At 37.9% G+C, this 17,814-nt stretch overlaps 1 protein-coding gene across 3 annotated transcripts in view; it reads left to right on the forward strand.

The window, feature by feature from the left end:
* tmx3b (thioredoxin related transmembrane protein 3b) overlaps window positions 1–17,814 on the forward strand; it is a 125,927-nt gene that overhangs the window by 19,613 nt on the left and 88,500 nt on the right. For all 3 annotated transcript variants that reach the window (XM_043688478.1, XM_043688481.1, XM_043688479.1), the window contains one exon: window positions 4,882–5,005. In XM_043688478.1, coding sequence (XP_043544413.1) covers window positions 4,882–5,005 — 124 coding nt within the window. The remainder of the gene's footprint in view (window positions 1–4,881; window positions 5,006–17,814) is intronic.

The following is a 17,814-nucleotide window of genomic DNA, read 5'->3' on the forward strand; positions in this document are numbered from 1 at the left end:
GCCTTGTTTCCAGTACTGGTTCCTCCTCTTGGAGCTTTGTTTTACCCTCATGGTTATTGATAATAGCATTTTCTTTCCTTGTGGACTTGGTTTTGGTATGCAACAGCTATAACTCGGTGTGTATTTACATTTAAGAGTAAAGCCATATACTATTAATTTTAATAAGGCTGCTTGGCAGAGCCAGAAGAGAAAATTCCTCTTGAACAATTACCAATTCACCACCTAAAGCAACTGTACAGACAAATGACTAGAATGTCATTTAAACCTGGCTTGGTGCAAATTTTAATAATCCTGTAATGTATAGTGGATTGTTATTTCCCACTAGTCAATTTAAGATTAAATTATGATTTGCCTTCAGTCATTTCCTACACAGATTTAATCTTCAGTTGGTATCTTTACAAATTGAACAACATGGCTTGAATAAAACAAACAGTGGCGTTCGAAACAATTTTGCACAACTGAAGAGAAAGAAAATGAAATTTAAACCTCATCCTAAATTGCATAACCATCCAAATTAGGATAGCTGTAAGAAGGACAGCTGCCTGTCAAAAATTGGATATTGTCAGTTTAGAATGCTAATTGAAGCAACTGTATTTGCTTATGTGTGGACAAGTTGCAAATTTACATGCTTGGTATGCTATTCTAAGTGATGCCTGGGAGAAACGTATAAATGAAAAGTGAATTTTGTTCTTGATTTATTGTGTAGATGCATCAGATCTTGTACTTGCAGCAAAAGTTCACTTGACTAGTTTAAGCAACATTAGTCTTTTAATGCCATCCCAATCAACAATTATTTTGAATAAAGTTGCCCAAACGTTTGTCACTTTTATATGTCACAATTCATAGTTCCAACTTCCTAAGAGTCATTGATAAGGATTTAATTTTTCCAGGTCATGATTTCTTTTAGAAGTAAGCAACATCATTACAGATCCTTTGCAAACATAAGAAATAAGGGCAGCAGTTGAGCATTTGGCCTCTCAAGACTGCTTTGCTGTTCAACACGAACATAGATAAATTGCTTGTGTTTTGAATTTCACATCCCTTCTACCACTGACTATCTTTTGATTTTCTTTCCAAATGGGAATTTATTTACTTCAGCCTTAAAATTGTTTAGTTATCCCACCGTCACTATTTTGCAGCAGCAAATTCCAAATTCCTACAGCCTCAGAAAAAAAAATCCTCTCCGTAATAAAAGTGAAGCCCCAATTTTAAAACAGTGGCCTTGGTTCTGGAATTACTCACAAGAGGGAACATTCTTTCCATATTCACCTTGTCCATTCAGGATCTTGTACATTTCATTCAAGTCAACCCTCACTCCTCTTCTTCTAATCTCCAGTAGAAATAAATCCAATCTATTCTCCTAAACATTCCACTCATTTCAGGTATGAATCCGGCGTATCACTTCATATGAAGCTAATACATTTTGGTGCAGTATTGTTGGGCTGAAAGACTTGCACTTATGCTGTCCTCCATGGCATCCTCCATAATTAGAGGGAGTACAGTGAAACAAATGTGGACATTATTCTTGATACTTGCTCCATGAGTATTCCAGCAAAACCCTTGAAAAATCAACATTAATGGAGTGAATGCAGCCTGTATGGCTCAAAATAAATCCCTGCTTCGAGGTAGTGTTTTCCCAACTCTCAAATGGCAAACATTCACAAGGCCTCAGTGCATCAGGTGAAACATGAACAAAGAAACCTCCTGTAGTTACCAGGTACCACCCACCTCTCAACTGATGACTGAACAAATTTGCCAGAGCAGGTAGAGACAGGTACAATTACAGCATTTTAAAATGCATCTGGATGGGTACACAAATAAGGAAGGTTATGGGCCAAATGCCAGCAAATGGGACTTGATCAGTTTAAGATATCTGGTTGGTGCAGGCAAGTTGGACCAAAGAATCTTTCTGTGTTGTGTGACTCTTATGTGCTTCCGATGCGTTTACATTATCCTGTAAATAAAGAGACCAAAACTTACCACAGTATTTGAGATGTATTGTCATCAATGCCCTTTATAACTGTAGCATAATGTCCTGCCTTTAATGTTCAATCCTTGTCATAAAGGATAGCATCCTATTAGCCTTAGTAATTGTGTGCCATACTTACATAATTAACTTTATGTTCCATGTACTGAAACATACAAATCCCTCTGTACCTCAGAATTCAACAGTCATTCTCCTTTTAAACAATACTCTGCTTTTAATTTTTCCTGTCAACTTCACATTTTCCAACATTATATTTCATCTGCTAGATTTTTGCCCACATACTCAACCCATGTATCTCCCTCTGCAACCTTCTTATGTCTCCTTCACATTGTACTTTGCAGGTGACACCAAGATATTTAGCTACCATTCCTTTGCTCTCTTCAAAGACATTGAGGTAAATTGTAAAAAAAATATGAGGCCACAGCACACAACCCTGGGCAATACCAGCTGTCACATCCTGCTTGTCAGTCAAAGATCCATTCGTACATAGTCTGCTTTCTGCCAACCAGCAAATTTTCAGTCCATGTTAAGAGGATACTCAGTACACCATGTGCTTTTATTTTCTGGAATAACCCTTGATGCATGTTATCTAACACCTTCTGAAAATCTATATACTTAGTTCCACAATGTCTATCTACAATGTATATTATGACAAAGTGCTCCAGTACTCCTATAAATTATTAAACTTGATTTCCCTTTGAAACCATGTTGATTTTTCCTGAGTCCCTTGAGTTTTGCTAAGTATGCAGCCATAATCTCTTCAGTGATCAATTCTAACACCTTACTCTTGGCAGATATCAAGCCAGCTGGTTTATAGTTTCCTGTTCTCTCTTGCTGTCTCACTGCTCCCCCTTCGTGAATAGAGCTGTTGTATTTGCCGATATCCAGTCCAATAAAGTATTTCGTGAATCTGGGGAATTCTGGAAAATTTAATGTCAACACAGCTACTATCTCATTAGCTACCCTGGGCAAAGCTTAGCTGGACCTAGAGATTTGGCAACTTGCAGCTCTATCAGCTTTTAGTACTGTGATGAGCACATACTTTTTGTTTTTGTTTCTTTGTTGACTGAAATAGGAAAAAGTCTGTGTTTTATAAACCAAGCCTGATGGAGGACCAAACCAAGGGATTACTGTGCTTTCAAAAACCTAATTATTGACACACTCAAAAGTGTAAACAGCACTTACAATTTCTTCAAGAATTGGAGATTATTGTAGATGAATAGGAATTGGGGCGGTATTTGTGAAGGAAGGTTTGGCTGGCAACAAGCAGCTAATTGGTCTGTGGAGTGGTGATGAGATGTCGCTGACAAAGGCCTTCTGCCTGCCAACAACTATGTGATTGGCTGTCAGTTCCTGCCTTTCTCTCATCAATTCAAAAAAAAACCTAAAGCCTGAAGAAAGCAAATTTATTTTCATTTGCCACTTGCTCTAAGCCCTGTTGTTTCTAATCAATAAGTCAGACTTATTAAGTTATGAACCAGTCAGTCTGAACTTCATGTTCCTGCAAGCAAATGAAAGTACCTGGAGAAGAGGCTCAGGAGATCCTGACAAACAAAAGGAGCATCTCAGCAAACCTTGTTGACATGGACCATTTGAATTTCCTTACCAGGTTTTTCCTCCGTAACACCATTAATCTCTTGTCTTGCAGTGCATACCTACTCTACAGCAAAGATTCTTTGGCAACATCTGTAATTTTCATGCATATTGAAAATATTATAATTATTGCAATGCAGGAAAAACTTAAATTCATTTGAAGACAGCACATATCAGCGAAACAGTTTAGTAAAACCTGGAAACATTATTTGAAAAAGTGATCGTATAATGATAGTTATTTGTATGTGCATTACACTACACCGAAATCAGTTTGATACTAAACGTTTCTATCTGACAACTGTCAAACATGTATGCGGCACAACTTTCCTGTGCAGTAATCTGACTGCTTCACATGGAATTGTGATGGAGTCCAAGGTTTCAAAGTTTGTTTTGCTATAGATAGTAATGGGACAGAGAAACTGAAAACGGAATTCTCTATTCCAATTATTAGTGACCATCTTGTACTTAATGCCTTAGTTCTGATCTGTCCTGTGAATGAAAACCTATATCTGCCTTATCAAATCCTTTTGTAAGTTTAAATGATATCTGTCATGTAACCCTTTGATCTCTTTTTCTAAAATAAAGGCTCCCTAGTTTGTTTCGTTTCTCAGTTCCAGTCTTATACGTAATTTTTTTTTCCAAACTTTCTCCAGTGTGCCTTTCTATTCGTAATACAAAGATCAGACTGTTCACCATACTCAAACAACAATAAATTCTTCAAGTTTGTTTCCCCTGTCCTTCTCATTTGAATTAGATTTGGCTCAAAAAAGATCATGCTTTTGAGGGAAAGATGTTTGGTCTGCAGTTTTAGCTTGCTGAATTTCTTGCTATATTTCTTGCTATTCTAAGCAAGCCCTCTGTTTTATTGGTTTTGACTTTGGAATCAACACTCTCAACTTTATACTTCAAACCAAACTTTCATTTATTTGAAATTATCGAACATCATATAATTAACGTGAGAGATGTCTGGTGGAGAAGCTAGAGAATGCTGAAATGCCCAAGCACAATATTGAGTAAGGGTTTGGTGCTGTGCAGTGGCAAACATGGGATTTTAGGGATAAAGCCCATGTACCTTCATGCTCTCCTGATAACCCCCCTGTTTGCACATTGAATGTAATTGCATTGTGAAGACTCTTATCTCAGTCAAGTTATTGAAATTGGCTGATGTAAAGTTTTTTGGTGGTGGAGAACAGTTTGATCTAATTAGTTAACATGTTAAAAATTGTTCTGTTTGAGTTTATTTTCCTAATTCTTCTCAAATGAATAAACTATCCACTGCTAATGATTTATGTTTGTTTTAGTTTTATGCACCTTGGTGTGGCCACTGCAAGAAGTTGGAACCAATATGGGATGAGGTAGCTGCTGAAATGTTTACATCAGGTTCTCCTATAAAAGTGGGGAAGATGGATGCAACAATTTATGCAGGTGAGGTGCACCATAGTCTGCCTTGTATTGATACAAAGAACTGTATGAAAAATGACTCCATTCAGTCTCATCTAAAATAACGTTACATTTCAACCAGGTCTACTACTTTACTGAAATCAAATCCTAATATGCTGGGTTTTTTTGTATGGGATGACTTTCGTTCAGTGCTTTATTAAGCATTGTGATTTAAAAAGCACATAATTTGTTTTTTATTGCATGGGATTACAGAAATTTAATAATTTTTTTAAGTTGATTCTCTCTTTCAATTAGTTAATGTGTTTCTTTGGAGCTGAGTACCAACTTCTAAAGTTTAGAACATAATGAAGTCAAATTATTATTTTTAAAAGAAATCTTATCTATAAATTAACATTTATTTTGTAATTCCTCAGGCTAACGTTCCCTTATACAGACCACCAGAGCATTTGCCTTCATCTTTCTTTCTGATATATTTTGCCCGATGTGCACGCATCAACTGTGATGCTGTGCATATCAACCTAACACTGCCAATTTTCTCATTTTTTTTCTCTCCCCACAAAATACTGATTATGTATTATACTGCAAAATGCAGTTCTGGACATTGCTTTGATTGTCATAGGACACAAGGAAACTGAATGATTCTTAGAGAAAACAACAGCCTTTGCTTTTAACTAAAAACATCACCAAATATTGAAAACGCTGTTGCTATGTTAATCATTTCTTCTGGAAAATATTGTTTGCAAATTAAGTAGCTCACAGGCCAGTTGCAAGTTTTAAAACAAATCTCTCTCCCTGTCCTCAGCACATGTCTGTAAACAAATGGTGATTTTATTTTTCTGTCATTTTAATTGAAGGTAGTGCGGTATTTTTCCGACTCTCTCGTGGGCTCGGATTTAATTTTACAAGGACCATAACAGCACTGTGGTAAATTTTAAAACCAGAAGTAGAGTTTATTTTACACCCTCTTAGATGAGGGGAAGGAGGAATCTCTGCTTTACATCTCAGTCACAAGCATGCAATAAGAGAGAATCAACCAAAAATTGAGCTTATTCAGTTAGAAACCACTTATGTACATATGTCCTTAATTTTTAAAATGGCGTCTAAAGCTCAAAAGTTGATATTAGCGGTTTGGAATACCTTTTATGGGCGTGGTTGGTTAACTAACCAAAAGATGTGTTGTCCATTCTTCTCTTTAAAGCTATCTTCAAAAATCACCTGAAGAGTTTTTGTCAAACTTCTCGCTTTGATGAGGAAAAAAAGGATTATTTGCAGCGTCCACAAATATAGTTTTCTGGCTGCTTTTTACAGGACAGAGGTTTATTCCTTTGTAGTCCAGTCAGGAGTATTGATATTCAGATGTTCCTTGAAGCAGTTTGTTTTGTTTCTGATTTCCAGCAGAATTCCTTTTGTTTCCATTTTATTTCTGACAACTTAGATTATATTGGCAGTTGATAATGCAGATTTTTCAAACTAAATTTGAATTAACCAGTAATTTGAAGTAATTGATGTAAATATCACAACAAAGTAAGAAGTTAGTGCTCATAAATCTTATCATTTAAATTAAGTGACTTTAGGTGTTGCAGCTTTCCTGTAATTATGTTGTGGTGGCATGGTGGTTAGCACTGCTGCCTCACAGCACGAAGAACTCTGGTTCAGTTCCAGCGTTGGATGACTGTTTAGAGTTTGCACTTTTTCTCTGTGTTTGTATAGGTTTCCTTTGGGTGCTCTAGTTTCCTCCCACAAGATATATAGGTTAAGTGGATTGACCTTGCTCAATGGTCCATAGTGTCCACCGATGTGCAGGCTAGGGGGATTAGTCATTGTTAATGTGGGATCTTGGGATTAGGATAAAGTGCTGGGAGGAATGTTCCTCGGGAGGTTACTGTCGACTCGATGGGCTAAATGGCCTCTTTCCACAATGTGAAGATTCTATGAATCGGTACTGATCCCCTAAACTGACAGCTGTTTCAAAATCATATCTTAAAAAAAAAAAATTGAGCTCAATACTGTAGGACAATAGACAACTTGTCAAGCCCATCAGGAAGTATGTGGGGAATAGAGGGAGCACCAACTTGAGATTCTGTTTGGGGAGAAAAATAACAAAAAATGTGGAGAAAAATCCATTTAAGATTCTGCAAAACTCCATAAAGTGAGGCAATTAAACGTCAAATGGTTATTAATATATTTTTGAAGTATTGTATGTTTAGATTAGATATGTGGATTAAACTCTTATCAGATGCTAGTGTTGTGCTGGTTCACTACTTCAAAATGAAACATGACAAATATTGGGTTAATAAAAACAGACTGCCAGTTAAATGTGTGCATGCAAATTAACTCGTTTGAATTGTAGAAGTGTCAATTGTGGATTATACAATGCTGTTGTGACACCTGCTAATTGTACTATTTTAATACTGTGTAGAATGAATTGAAAACATCTAACTCTCTATGGGGCTGTCTTTTAATGAGGAGTACTGTTTCTTGTACATTGCATTTTCATGTGAACGCCAGCAGTGTCAAGGTTGTTAGTGTTAATATTATGGAATTCTTGACTGGTTTTAACAGAGGTGTTGAGAGAAGTTTGGGAAACTGAATTTTTTCATGTTGTCTTTTGCTTCTTTACTGATCAGGCAAATAAATAGCCGAAAGAGTCCATAAATGTGTAAATCATACTTGCTTTGCTGAAATGATTGGAGTGAAGTCATTTCACACATTTTGGTCCATTGTCTTAATCTACAGAAGACGATAGTGTATGTTGCATTGCTTATGCTTTAACAATATATTGAATGACAGCTATTTAATTAGTCCAAGGAAAAATGCACATTTTGAAAACTATAATTCAGGTTAGTCATTTAGATAATATGACTTGACATGTTCAATGTTTGCATATTTGGAGTCGTCTGTGATCATATTTGAGTGCAAACTTGTAAACATTCTATATTTTTAGAATTTGAAGGGGTGTGGAATTCATAACAATTAACAAAGATCTCAAGTTCTACCTGAATGAATTATAGATTTTTTTAAATGAAAACAGCTGGTTACTTTGCAGAATTTATCTAATAATTTCTTAGATTGATCATATGAACGTTTCAGTCCAGTTATTTACTTTAGATAGTTGTAAATCATTACTTCTGATTTCCAAGTCATCAGTATCAATCTGAGGTAGAAAATTATTTTTCATATCGTTTTATGTCGGCAAGGATTGCAATCTCTTGATATCTGATATCTCATAACTGGATAAGTAAGTTGTCTAGAAATTTTATTGCAGCATTTAGTTGCATGATTTCAAAGCTGTTTAAGTTCCTTAGTCTGTACCTTCATAATTTGAAACTCTGGTTACTTCATTCTTCAACTCCTCCTCACAGACTGTGCACCGAGTTCTGGTTTAGTAATAGATTAAGCTGAAGCTACAGAAATATTCTTCAGCTCTGTTGATGGGATTTTGTAGCCAATCAAACCAAGATGTTAGATAACTGTTACAGATGGAAACCTTAACTTTTGTTCTTTTCTTCTTGTCATAAGTCATCTCCTTTGAATTAGAACTCACTGTAAAAATGCAGCAGATCTGGCAGCATTTGTGAAGAGAAAACAGTTAAAGTTTTGCATTAGGTTACCCTTCTTCGGAACAGAGTTCTGAAGAGGGGTCACTGAATCCAAAACGTTAACTCTGCTTTCTCTTCACAGATGCTGCCAGACCTGAGTCTTTCCAGCAATTTCTGCTTTGGTTTCTGATTTCCAGCACCCACAGTTCTTTCAGTTTCCTTTTTAATTCATTCTACTTCTGATAACCTAGATCAGATGGCGAATGATAATGCAGACCTTTAAAATATATTGGAATTAACCAGTCATTTGAAGTAATCAATGCAAATATTGCAACAAAATAGGAAATTGATGCTTCAAAAATCTGATCATTTGAATTAAGTGACTTTAGCTCTAGCTCCACGGGTGTAGCATTATCAGCTTTTTGCTATAATTATATTGTGGGTGACACGGGTGGCTCAGTGGTTAGCACTGCTGCCTCATAGCGCCAGGGGACGAGGATTCAATTCTAGCCTTGGTTGACTGTCTGTGGAGTCTGCACGTTCTTCCTGTGTCCGCGTGGGGTTCTGTTGTGTGCTTCGATTAGCTCCCACACCCCAAAGGTTACGTGAATTAGCCATGCCAAATGGTTCCATTCGTTAGGTGGATTAGTCATGGTAAATGTAGGGATTGATTGCAGGGGATGATATTTGAAGGGTTGATGCAGACTTGATGGGCCGAATGGCCTCCATTTGGACTATCTGGGTTCTGTGATTCTAGAGTGAATTATCAATGTAAAGATTTTAAACTAGATTTGTGGAGTCTCTGTGATTCATTGCAATTAAATTCAGCTACCCTTTTCTAAAAAGAAGGGTATGTATTTTCTACTTACATTCCAGTTGGTCTTCTGAGAATTGGATGAATTTAACTGTTCCATAAGAGTATATGCTGCAATTAAAGTTGGACACAGATGCACTAGTTGGCATTCTCAATGGGATTTAGTTTTGCTGTTTCTGAAATCATTGGTTTCACTATTTGTTAACTAGGGAATTGGATAATGAGTCAACATGTACCTTCAAGTTACAGGACTTGTATCTATTCTGTACTCTTACATTCTTTGGGTGCCATTTAGTAGGGTGAGCCTAGAAGTTGTCAGTGTTTGGTTCATTGCAATTTTCAACACTCTCTGATCTTGTTTTAAAAAATTCTCAAGGTCAAGGACCAGGCTCGCAGGAAAGTAGTCTGACACAGAACAAACAGCCAAGAGGCGAGTCTGCTAGAATATAAGTGTTTTATTCCCCGCAGTGTCCCCACAACCAGTCTCGTACTTACAACGGGTCTGGTTTATACTCACTCTACATGTTACCAAAACTGGGAGCCGTCAGTTCTTGTAGAGCGGTTGCCAACAACCCACGCTCGGCGGTTAAACGTAACCCCGGAGCAGACTCACCGAACTGGAGACTTCTCCAGCTGATATACCCTTTTCCAGATATAAACATTCATGTGAACAGCAGAGCAAGGCTAAAAAAACACATTCCATTCTGGTTACATACAGATAAGAAGATTCACACGGGAAGGTGTATAACAAGATTCACACGGGACTAAGCGACACCTTCCATTTTCGGTTAGATTCACACATGTATTGGGACACAATTTTAACCCTTTCACCACAGATCTTAGTAGATATCAGATGTTCTGTTCAAAATACCTGTATACTGAAACTTCCATGTACCAACGTTATTCTGCATGTCTAACTGAAAGCATCTGTTGCTTTTATGTTTAATGCCCTGGTCAGATGACTTTTTTTGTACAAAGGGATTGCTGACTCAATCCTGAATAAAATATAGGCATATGCTTAAGTGTTGTAACATTGCTAGAAACTTATTGACTAGACAACTCACTGTTTGTGTTCCAATTATAATTTTTACATTTTCTTAAAAATCATGGCAGTTTCACCTTTTTAACAAAATGAGCAGTTCCTTTTGAGGTTTTCTTTCGCTGATTGATCAGTTAAAAGAAAACTGTTTCAATGAATAACCAAATGAAAGTTTAACAAATATTGTATATTTTTGTTAGGAAAATATTTCCGTTTGAAAGCCTTTCTTTTGTATTAGCAGAATTGACAGATTTGCATCTTTCATGGATGGGAGATGGCATGTTGGTTAACTTGGGCAGTGTGCTATGAGAAGAGAATGCTATGGTAACTCCCAACTTCACTGAACTTGGCAGTTCCTTAATTCAAGAGAGAGAGCCGAACACACACCTACTCAAGGACACCAGTTTTTTCCATGAATCTTCGTGTGACTGAACAGGAGCTCCTTGACCCTTAATCTTTGGGCACATGGAATAGGATGTCATGCGAGGGAATGGGATCTGGAGTTCAGGATCTACTTTTTGTTTTATACTGTGAATCTTTTTGCCTCATCATTAAGATTTTTACTGAAAGCACGATGCAGCTTGGTGGCCATGTTCTTATCACAGTGGTCAGTTGGTCCCACTTATTATGTCAATACCGACATGCTTCAGAGAGAGTTTAAATGCCTTTTGAAGTGTTCACTTTCTCCTCCTCTGAAATGTTAGCCATTTGAGAGTTTAGAGGAGAGGATGTGGTGGGGGCGAATGCTCTTCAGACATCTAACAGTGCCCAATTAGTTAATTATGCAGAAAGTTGCATCACTGCTTGTGGAACTGGCATCAAGAAGAACACCTCAGTTCTCCTCTTCTTCCCACCTCATTGAATGTGTAGATGTGATGGAGGCATTATTGGTAGAATTCCTCTAGCACTCTTGAGCGTCACTGGCATAGTCAATGCAGTATAGGACTATGGTGACAACAGCTCATTTGTACATTCGAACATTTGTTCATTTAGAGTCAGAGTCATAGAGATGTACAGCACGAAAACAGACTCTTCGGTCCAACCCGTCCATGCCGACCAGACATCCCAAACCAATCTAATCCCATCTGCCAGCACTTGGCCCATATCTTTCTAAACTTTTCCTATTCATATAACCATCCAAATGCCTTTTAAATGTTGCAATTGTTCTAGCCTCCACCACTTCCTCTGGCAGCTCATTCCATACATGCACCACCCTCTGTGTGAAAAAGTCTTTTCTGAACCCTTTCAAATTTCACAACATCTTTCCAATAGGAAGGAGACCAGAATTGCACGCTGTATTCCAACAGTGGTCTAACCAATGTCCTGTACAGCTGCAATATGACCTCCCAACTCCTGTACTCAATACTCTGACCAATAAAGGAAAGCATACAAACACCTTATTCACAATCCTATCTACCAGCGACTCCACTTTCAAGAAGCTATGAACCTGCACTCCAAGTTCTCTTTGTTCAACAACACTCCCTAGGACCTTACCATTAAGTGTATAAGACCTGCTAAGATTTGCTTTCCCAAAATGCAGCACCCCTCATTTATCCGTGTGGATGTCTGACAAAGTTTAACTGCTGTGGTTTATAGACTGTTGATCTTCTACAATGTCACCAATGGTCCCCTTTTGGGAAAAGTCACTACAGAGGTATGGGAAGTGCTAAACCTGTTCCAGAGCCCTTCAACATATATTGGAGGTGGAACGTTTGGCTGACTAAATGTGGGTTGAGTGTTTTGTTTTGGCAACATTCAAAGGCAGATTGAGTGTCTTGTATGCAGAACCGAAGAGAGCGTGGCATCTAAATGTTGTGTGAAGTCATTCATGACAAGGCAGTCAGTTGTAAACTGTCATTCTGTACATACAGTGGTCAGCTTAATTTTGCTACAGGTAGCTGAGGTTGCAGTTTTCTATTGAACCAGTGTTTAATGCTAACACCAGAGAGTAGTTTATCTTTTGAGGCTTAACACCCATTGTTAGGTGGATTTTAAAAAGCATGGGTGATATCATGAGAACATAAGAAACAGAACAGGCGTATGCCATCTGGCCCATTAAGTCTGCCCTGCCATTCATTAAGATCATGGCTGATCTTTTCATGGACTCACCTCCACTTACCCACCTGCTCAACTATAATGCTTAGTTTGTTTACTGTTCAAAAATCTATTTTTGCCTTAAAAACATTCAGTAAGGTAGCCTCAAACTGCTTCACCAGGCAGGAAATTCCAAGATTCACAGCCCTTTGTGAAGAAGTTCTGTTTCAACTCCGTTCTAAATCTGCACCCCTTAGTTCTAATCTCACACACTAGTGGAAACGACATCCCTGCTTCTATCCTATGTATTCCCTTCATAATTTTATATGTTTATAAAAGACTCTCTCTCTTCTCCTCCCCCACCCCTGTCAATTCTTCTAAATTCCAATGGGTGCAGTCCCAGTCTACTCAATCTCTCCTCATAAGGCAACCTCTTAATTCTGGAATTAAACTAGCGAACCCCTTCTGCACCTCCTCCAGTGCTAGTACATTCTTTTTCAAGTAAGGAGACAAAAACTGGACATAGTACGGTCACACTTGGAGTATGATCATCCTGTACATTTGCAGCATTGCCTCACTATTTTTAAACTCCATCTGTCTAGCTATGAAAGGCAATATTCCATTTTCTTTCTTAATTACCTGTTGCATTTGCCAACCACCCTGGTTCTTATGCACAGGATAAGCTGCAATTTTTCAGCCTTTTAAAATAATAGTCCATTTTGCAGTTATTCCAAAATGGACAACCTTACATTTACCAACATTGTGATCCATCTGCCAGATCCTTGCCCACTTATTTTAACTTATTTATATCCCTCTGCAGATTTCATTGTCCTCTGCACTCTTTGCTCTACCGTTCATTATAGTGTCACCTGTGAACTTTGACACACTACGCTTGGTTCCCCAACTCATCTTCATCTATGTAAATTGTAAACAATTGAGGTCCCAACACTGATCCCTGAGGTGCATCACTAGGCACTGATCACCAACCAGAAAAACACCCATTTATCCCCACTCTGGCAGAAATGGGACTTGAGCCTTGGATCTTCTGCCGCAGGAGGTAGGAATGCTACCACTGTGGCACAAGAGCCCTTCACAGGTAACATATGGTTGGTGCTTAGGTGGCAAGATGTCATTTTCTAGTTTACTGTCAATTTTAAAAAAAAAAGCACATTTGAGTCAGAGGGCACCAGAGGTCTGTAACATATCTATCAATAAGTTGCAATTTTGATTCATTTAGAGTCAGAGTCATAGAGATGTACAGCATGGAAACAGACCCTTCGGTCCACCCCGTCCAGATATCCCAACCCAATCTAGTCCCATCTGCCAGCACCCGGCCCATATCCCTCCAAACCCTTCCTATTCATATATCCATCCAAATGCCTCTTAAATGTTGCAATTGTACCAGCCTCCATCACTTCCTTTGGCAGCTCTTTCTATACCAGTATCAATCTCTGTGTGAAAAAGATGACCCTTAGGTCTCTTTTATATCTTTCCCCTCTCACCCTAAACCTATGCCATCTAGTTCTGGACTCCCTGACCCCAGGGAAAAGACTTTGTTATTTACCCTATCCATGCCCCTCATAATTTTGTAAACCTCTGTAAGGTCACCCCTCAGCCTCCGACGCTCCAGGGAAAATGCTCCAGCCTGTTATTTCTTTGCTCTTGTTTTACCTTTTGCTTTTAACCACTTCCAACTTTTACTCTTCCCTTTCAAATGCACTGAAAATAATTATTTAAATCAAACGTCCATGCACCCATGATATAGATGTGGAGGAAAAATTCCATGCCTGCATTAGGAATATGACAATTATAACCATCAAGAGGGAGACAAATTATAATGTAGAAACTACTGGAGGTATCTCCCTCTTTTCCATGTGAGGAAAAATGCCGCCACATTCTCCTAAATCACCAGAATTCTGTGAAGTTTTTTTCCCTCGGAGACAGCATGTTCTTTCAATTTCCAGCAGAATCTCTAACAGTCTTTGTTCCCACACAAATCCAACAAAAATGTCGAGAACACCACTGGGAAGTCTTCATTTCATCCACCAATCTAACCAAACATGTGAATAGATGGAGTAAAACTATCTATACTTGATAGTGCAGTATTGTTAGATTTGGATTTGCAATCAGTTTGATTTGAATGTTTAGTTACAATTGGGTTCTACAACCTGAATGTTAACCGATCTGTTTGCTTGAATTTTAAATCAACTGTATTGCAATTTACAATTAAAATGGATATCCAGGTTGTTTGAGCTTGCTAACTTGTCCTTATAATTCAGATTTGCAAAGGTCACTGGGAAAAGGTGCCAATATGTACATTTTAGGTTGCAACCTCCGATGTGTCTGGTGGCATCAAGAATCCTTTGGAGAATGATATAAAATAACATACAAAGTGGCAAAGCCAATAAGTAATCTGGAGCCATGCTGCACCTTGCAGCGGCTTGTGTAATTGCCCTAGTATAAGTGTTCTATTTTACTCAATTGATGTATGGAACTGGCACTCAATATATGGGAGCAGTGGGTGAATCCAATTCTTAAAACCCCTCGATTACCTAGCAAATCTACTCATGGAATAGAAAAGTCACCACTGGGAATAGAATGAAAAGAAATAGTGAGAAACTGTTCCTGCAATCACAGACCAGTTCTCTCATGCCTTCAGTTGGTAAGTGAATTAATGAACCACTCAGCAACAATCATAGAGAAACAACCTTTGAATGAAGGAACAACAGATAGATAGGAAGGTAAGTGATAGCCATGAACAAGTCACCATCAATAGCTGAGGCCAGGGTTTGGGCCACCTTTAGGCAGATCTACAAATTTAATCTGCCATGAGTGGATGGGAGAAGGAGGCTGTAAGAGGGTTGTGGGTGGAGGATAGCGAAGCGGCTCCAATATGAGTATAGAGGGGAAACTGGGATTCAGTGAAGATAATGGTTTTAAGCTTGGCAACAAATGATTTACCAGTGAATCAGGATTCAAGAAAACCTGGATGTCTGAGATAATGAATTATTTGTAAATTAATGTGGACTCTACTTGAAGGCTGTGTAAGTAATGTACTGGATCCTACTGTAAAGAATGCTGTTAATTGTTAAATTTAAGTCAGATTGAGATCTGAGGTGAAGTGAAAAGAACCATTACTGTCTTGTGCACTCAAGCTTTGTGCATATTGTCACATGAACTGGGATTTATATATAATATTAAATGTTGTTTTAAGCTTGGATTTCTAGTTTGGACTTAGCAACTGGTGTGTTTTTTTTGTGTGTGAAGTTGTAAGTGGTTCTGTAACAATAGCAATTCCTTTCAAAAGCAGTTTTTGAAGCCTGTTTTTTAAATTAATGTATTTTGTACACTAATGATCTTTTGTTCATTTTAGTTAGTTTGTTTGTGACCCAGCATGATAAATAATGGGCTGCAAAGATTTGTTCAAATGTTGTGGAATTTTTTTCAGCTAAAGGGAAATACTCCTAGCTGAAAGGTGATACTTTTAGTTTCACTTTAAACTTTGGGTGGTGTTAGTCCTGTGAAGACATTTTCAATAGCATAACTGTATAAAGCAGTGCTGCTGAGTAGAACAGGACAAGAAATCATTAATTAGATTCTTAAAGTGAAGAATTAGTGTCCGTCACAGACCAGACAAATTCCTGGAAATGTTTATTAAACAGTTTGTGGAAGCTGAAATGTGTGATGGTTTTGGGAAGAAGCTATCTGCAGTTCCATTTGAGGTTGTCAGTGACTTAATCCCACAAAGATGTTAGATACTGGAATTCTGGTGTGAATATTATGAATGGTGTTTTAGGAACTATACCAGAGGTGTTTGGGATATTGTCCAAAAGTGGTTTTGTTTCTTTTCGATTTATAAAGGAGAGTTTTAGGACTAATGGGATTATAGATTAGATTAGATTATTTAGTGTGGAAACAAGTCCTTTGGCCCAACAAGTCCACACCGACCCTCCAAAGAGCAACCCACCCAGACCCATTCCCCTACATTTACCCTTTCACCTAACACTACGGGCAATTTAGCATGGCCAAATCACCTAATCTGCACATTTTTGGACTGTGGGAGGGAACAGGAGCACCTGAAGGAAACCCGCACAGACACTGGGAGAATGTGCAAACTCCACACAAACAGTTGCCTGAGGTGGGAATTGAACCCGAGTCTCTGGCGCTGTGAGGCAGCAGTGCTAACCACTGTGCCACCGTAATGCCCAAAACTTTGACTGTGTTTAAAATCTTTGAATTTGTATGATAAATTGTTTGGATTATACTATTTTATCTTAGAGCCTTTTGTAATAAACTTGTATTTTATTGTTGAAGCTAAATTTGCAGCATTATGAACTTGTGGTCCAGCAATAGTTAAAACCAAAACAAATAAAAATATGATTTACCAAGCCAGTTCATGTCAAAAGAAGGGCTTATGCCCGAAACGTCGATTCTCCTGTTCCCTGGATGCTGCCTGACCTGCTGCGCTTTTCCAGCAACACATTTTCAGCTCTGATCTCCAGCATCTGCATACCTCACTTTCTCTTCATGTCAAAAGATCTGACTTGTAAAGCAGTAACATAGTTGGGATCATAATATGGAACTGTGATTTCCTTAGTCTGTGGAAGGTGTGTTTAGATGATGATTTTTGATATAGAAATGTGTCAGTTACTTTTTAAAAAAAAAAAAATCCTTTGTTGCTAACTTAGGTCTGTTGTCTTATACCAATTTTAATACTGTGTTATCTAGGAAATGTTGTGGTTTCAATTTTAATAGTTGATTATTACTGAGAATATTGATGACATTTTTTAATTCTCTTGACAAGTCCAAGTGCCTCATGTGCCATCTCACAAATAGCAGATGTTATTATTAATATCTGTATCACCTAATAAATGAGTTAGTGAGAATGAAAAGATAACCCCTGAAAATGAAATGGGTGCCCTTGAAAATCTGAGCACCTTCAAAGTAAAATATTTTGATTTATGCACAAAATGTTCTGTTTTCAGATGACCCGCATTTTTGGGCAGCCAGTTTGAACCAACATATTGTGGATAAAATGGTTCCTTATAGTCAATATAACAGTATATAATGGAGACCAAGTGGCCATAATAAACCTGCCAGGAACATGCTTTTTCTCATAATACTAATCTGAAAGTGGATACTTGAAAAAAGAAGACAAGTGCTGGACTTGCATCCCTTTGTGCTGTTTGGAGTCTCTGATTCACCATTGACTGATGCTACAATAAGCTGTCACAGAAGGGTGGCAATGAAGAATTGTTTAGGGATTTCATGAACGTCAGCTTAGTCTACTCTCACTAGCCACTCAAAATTCATGTAACTATGTGCACCAGGCAGTCGCTGTCATATTTTCTAGTTGCTGTCAGTCGAGTTCAAATTGTGCCTGTATCCTTTCTTAAGAGTGCAACAT

This window comes from Chiloscyllium plagiosum, chromosome 4, assembly GCF_004010195.1.
Source record: "Chiloscyllium plagiosum isolate BGI_BamShark_2017 chromosome 4, ASM401019v2, whole genome shotgun sequence".
Classification (NCBI taxonomy): domain Eukaryota; kingdom Metazoa; phylum Chordata; class Chondrichthyes; order Orectolobiformes; family Hemiscylliidae; genus Chiloscyllium; species Chiloscyllium plagiosum.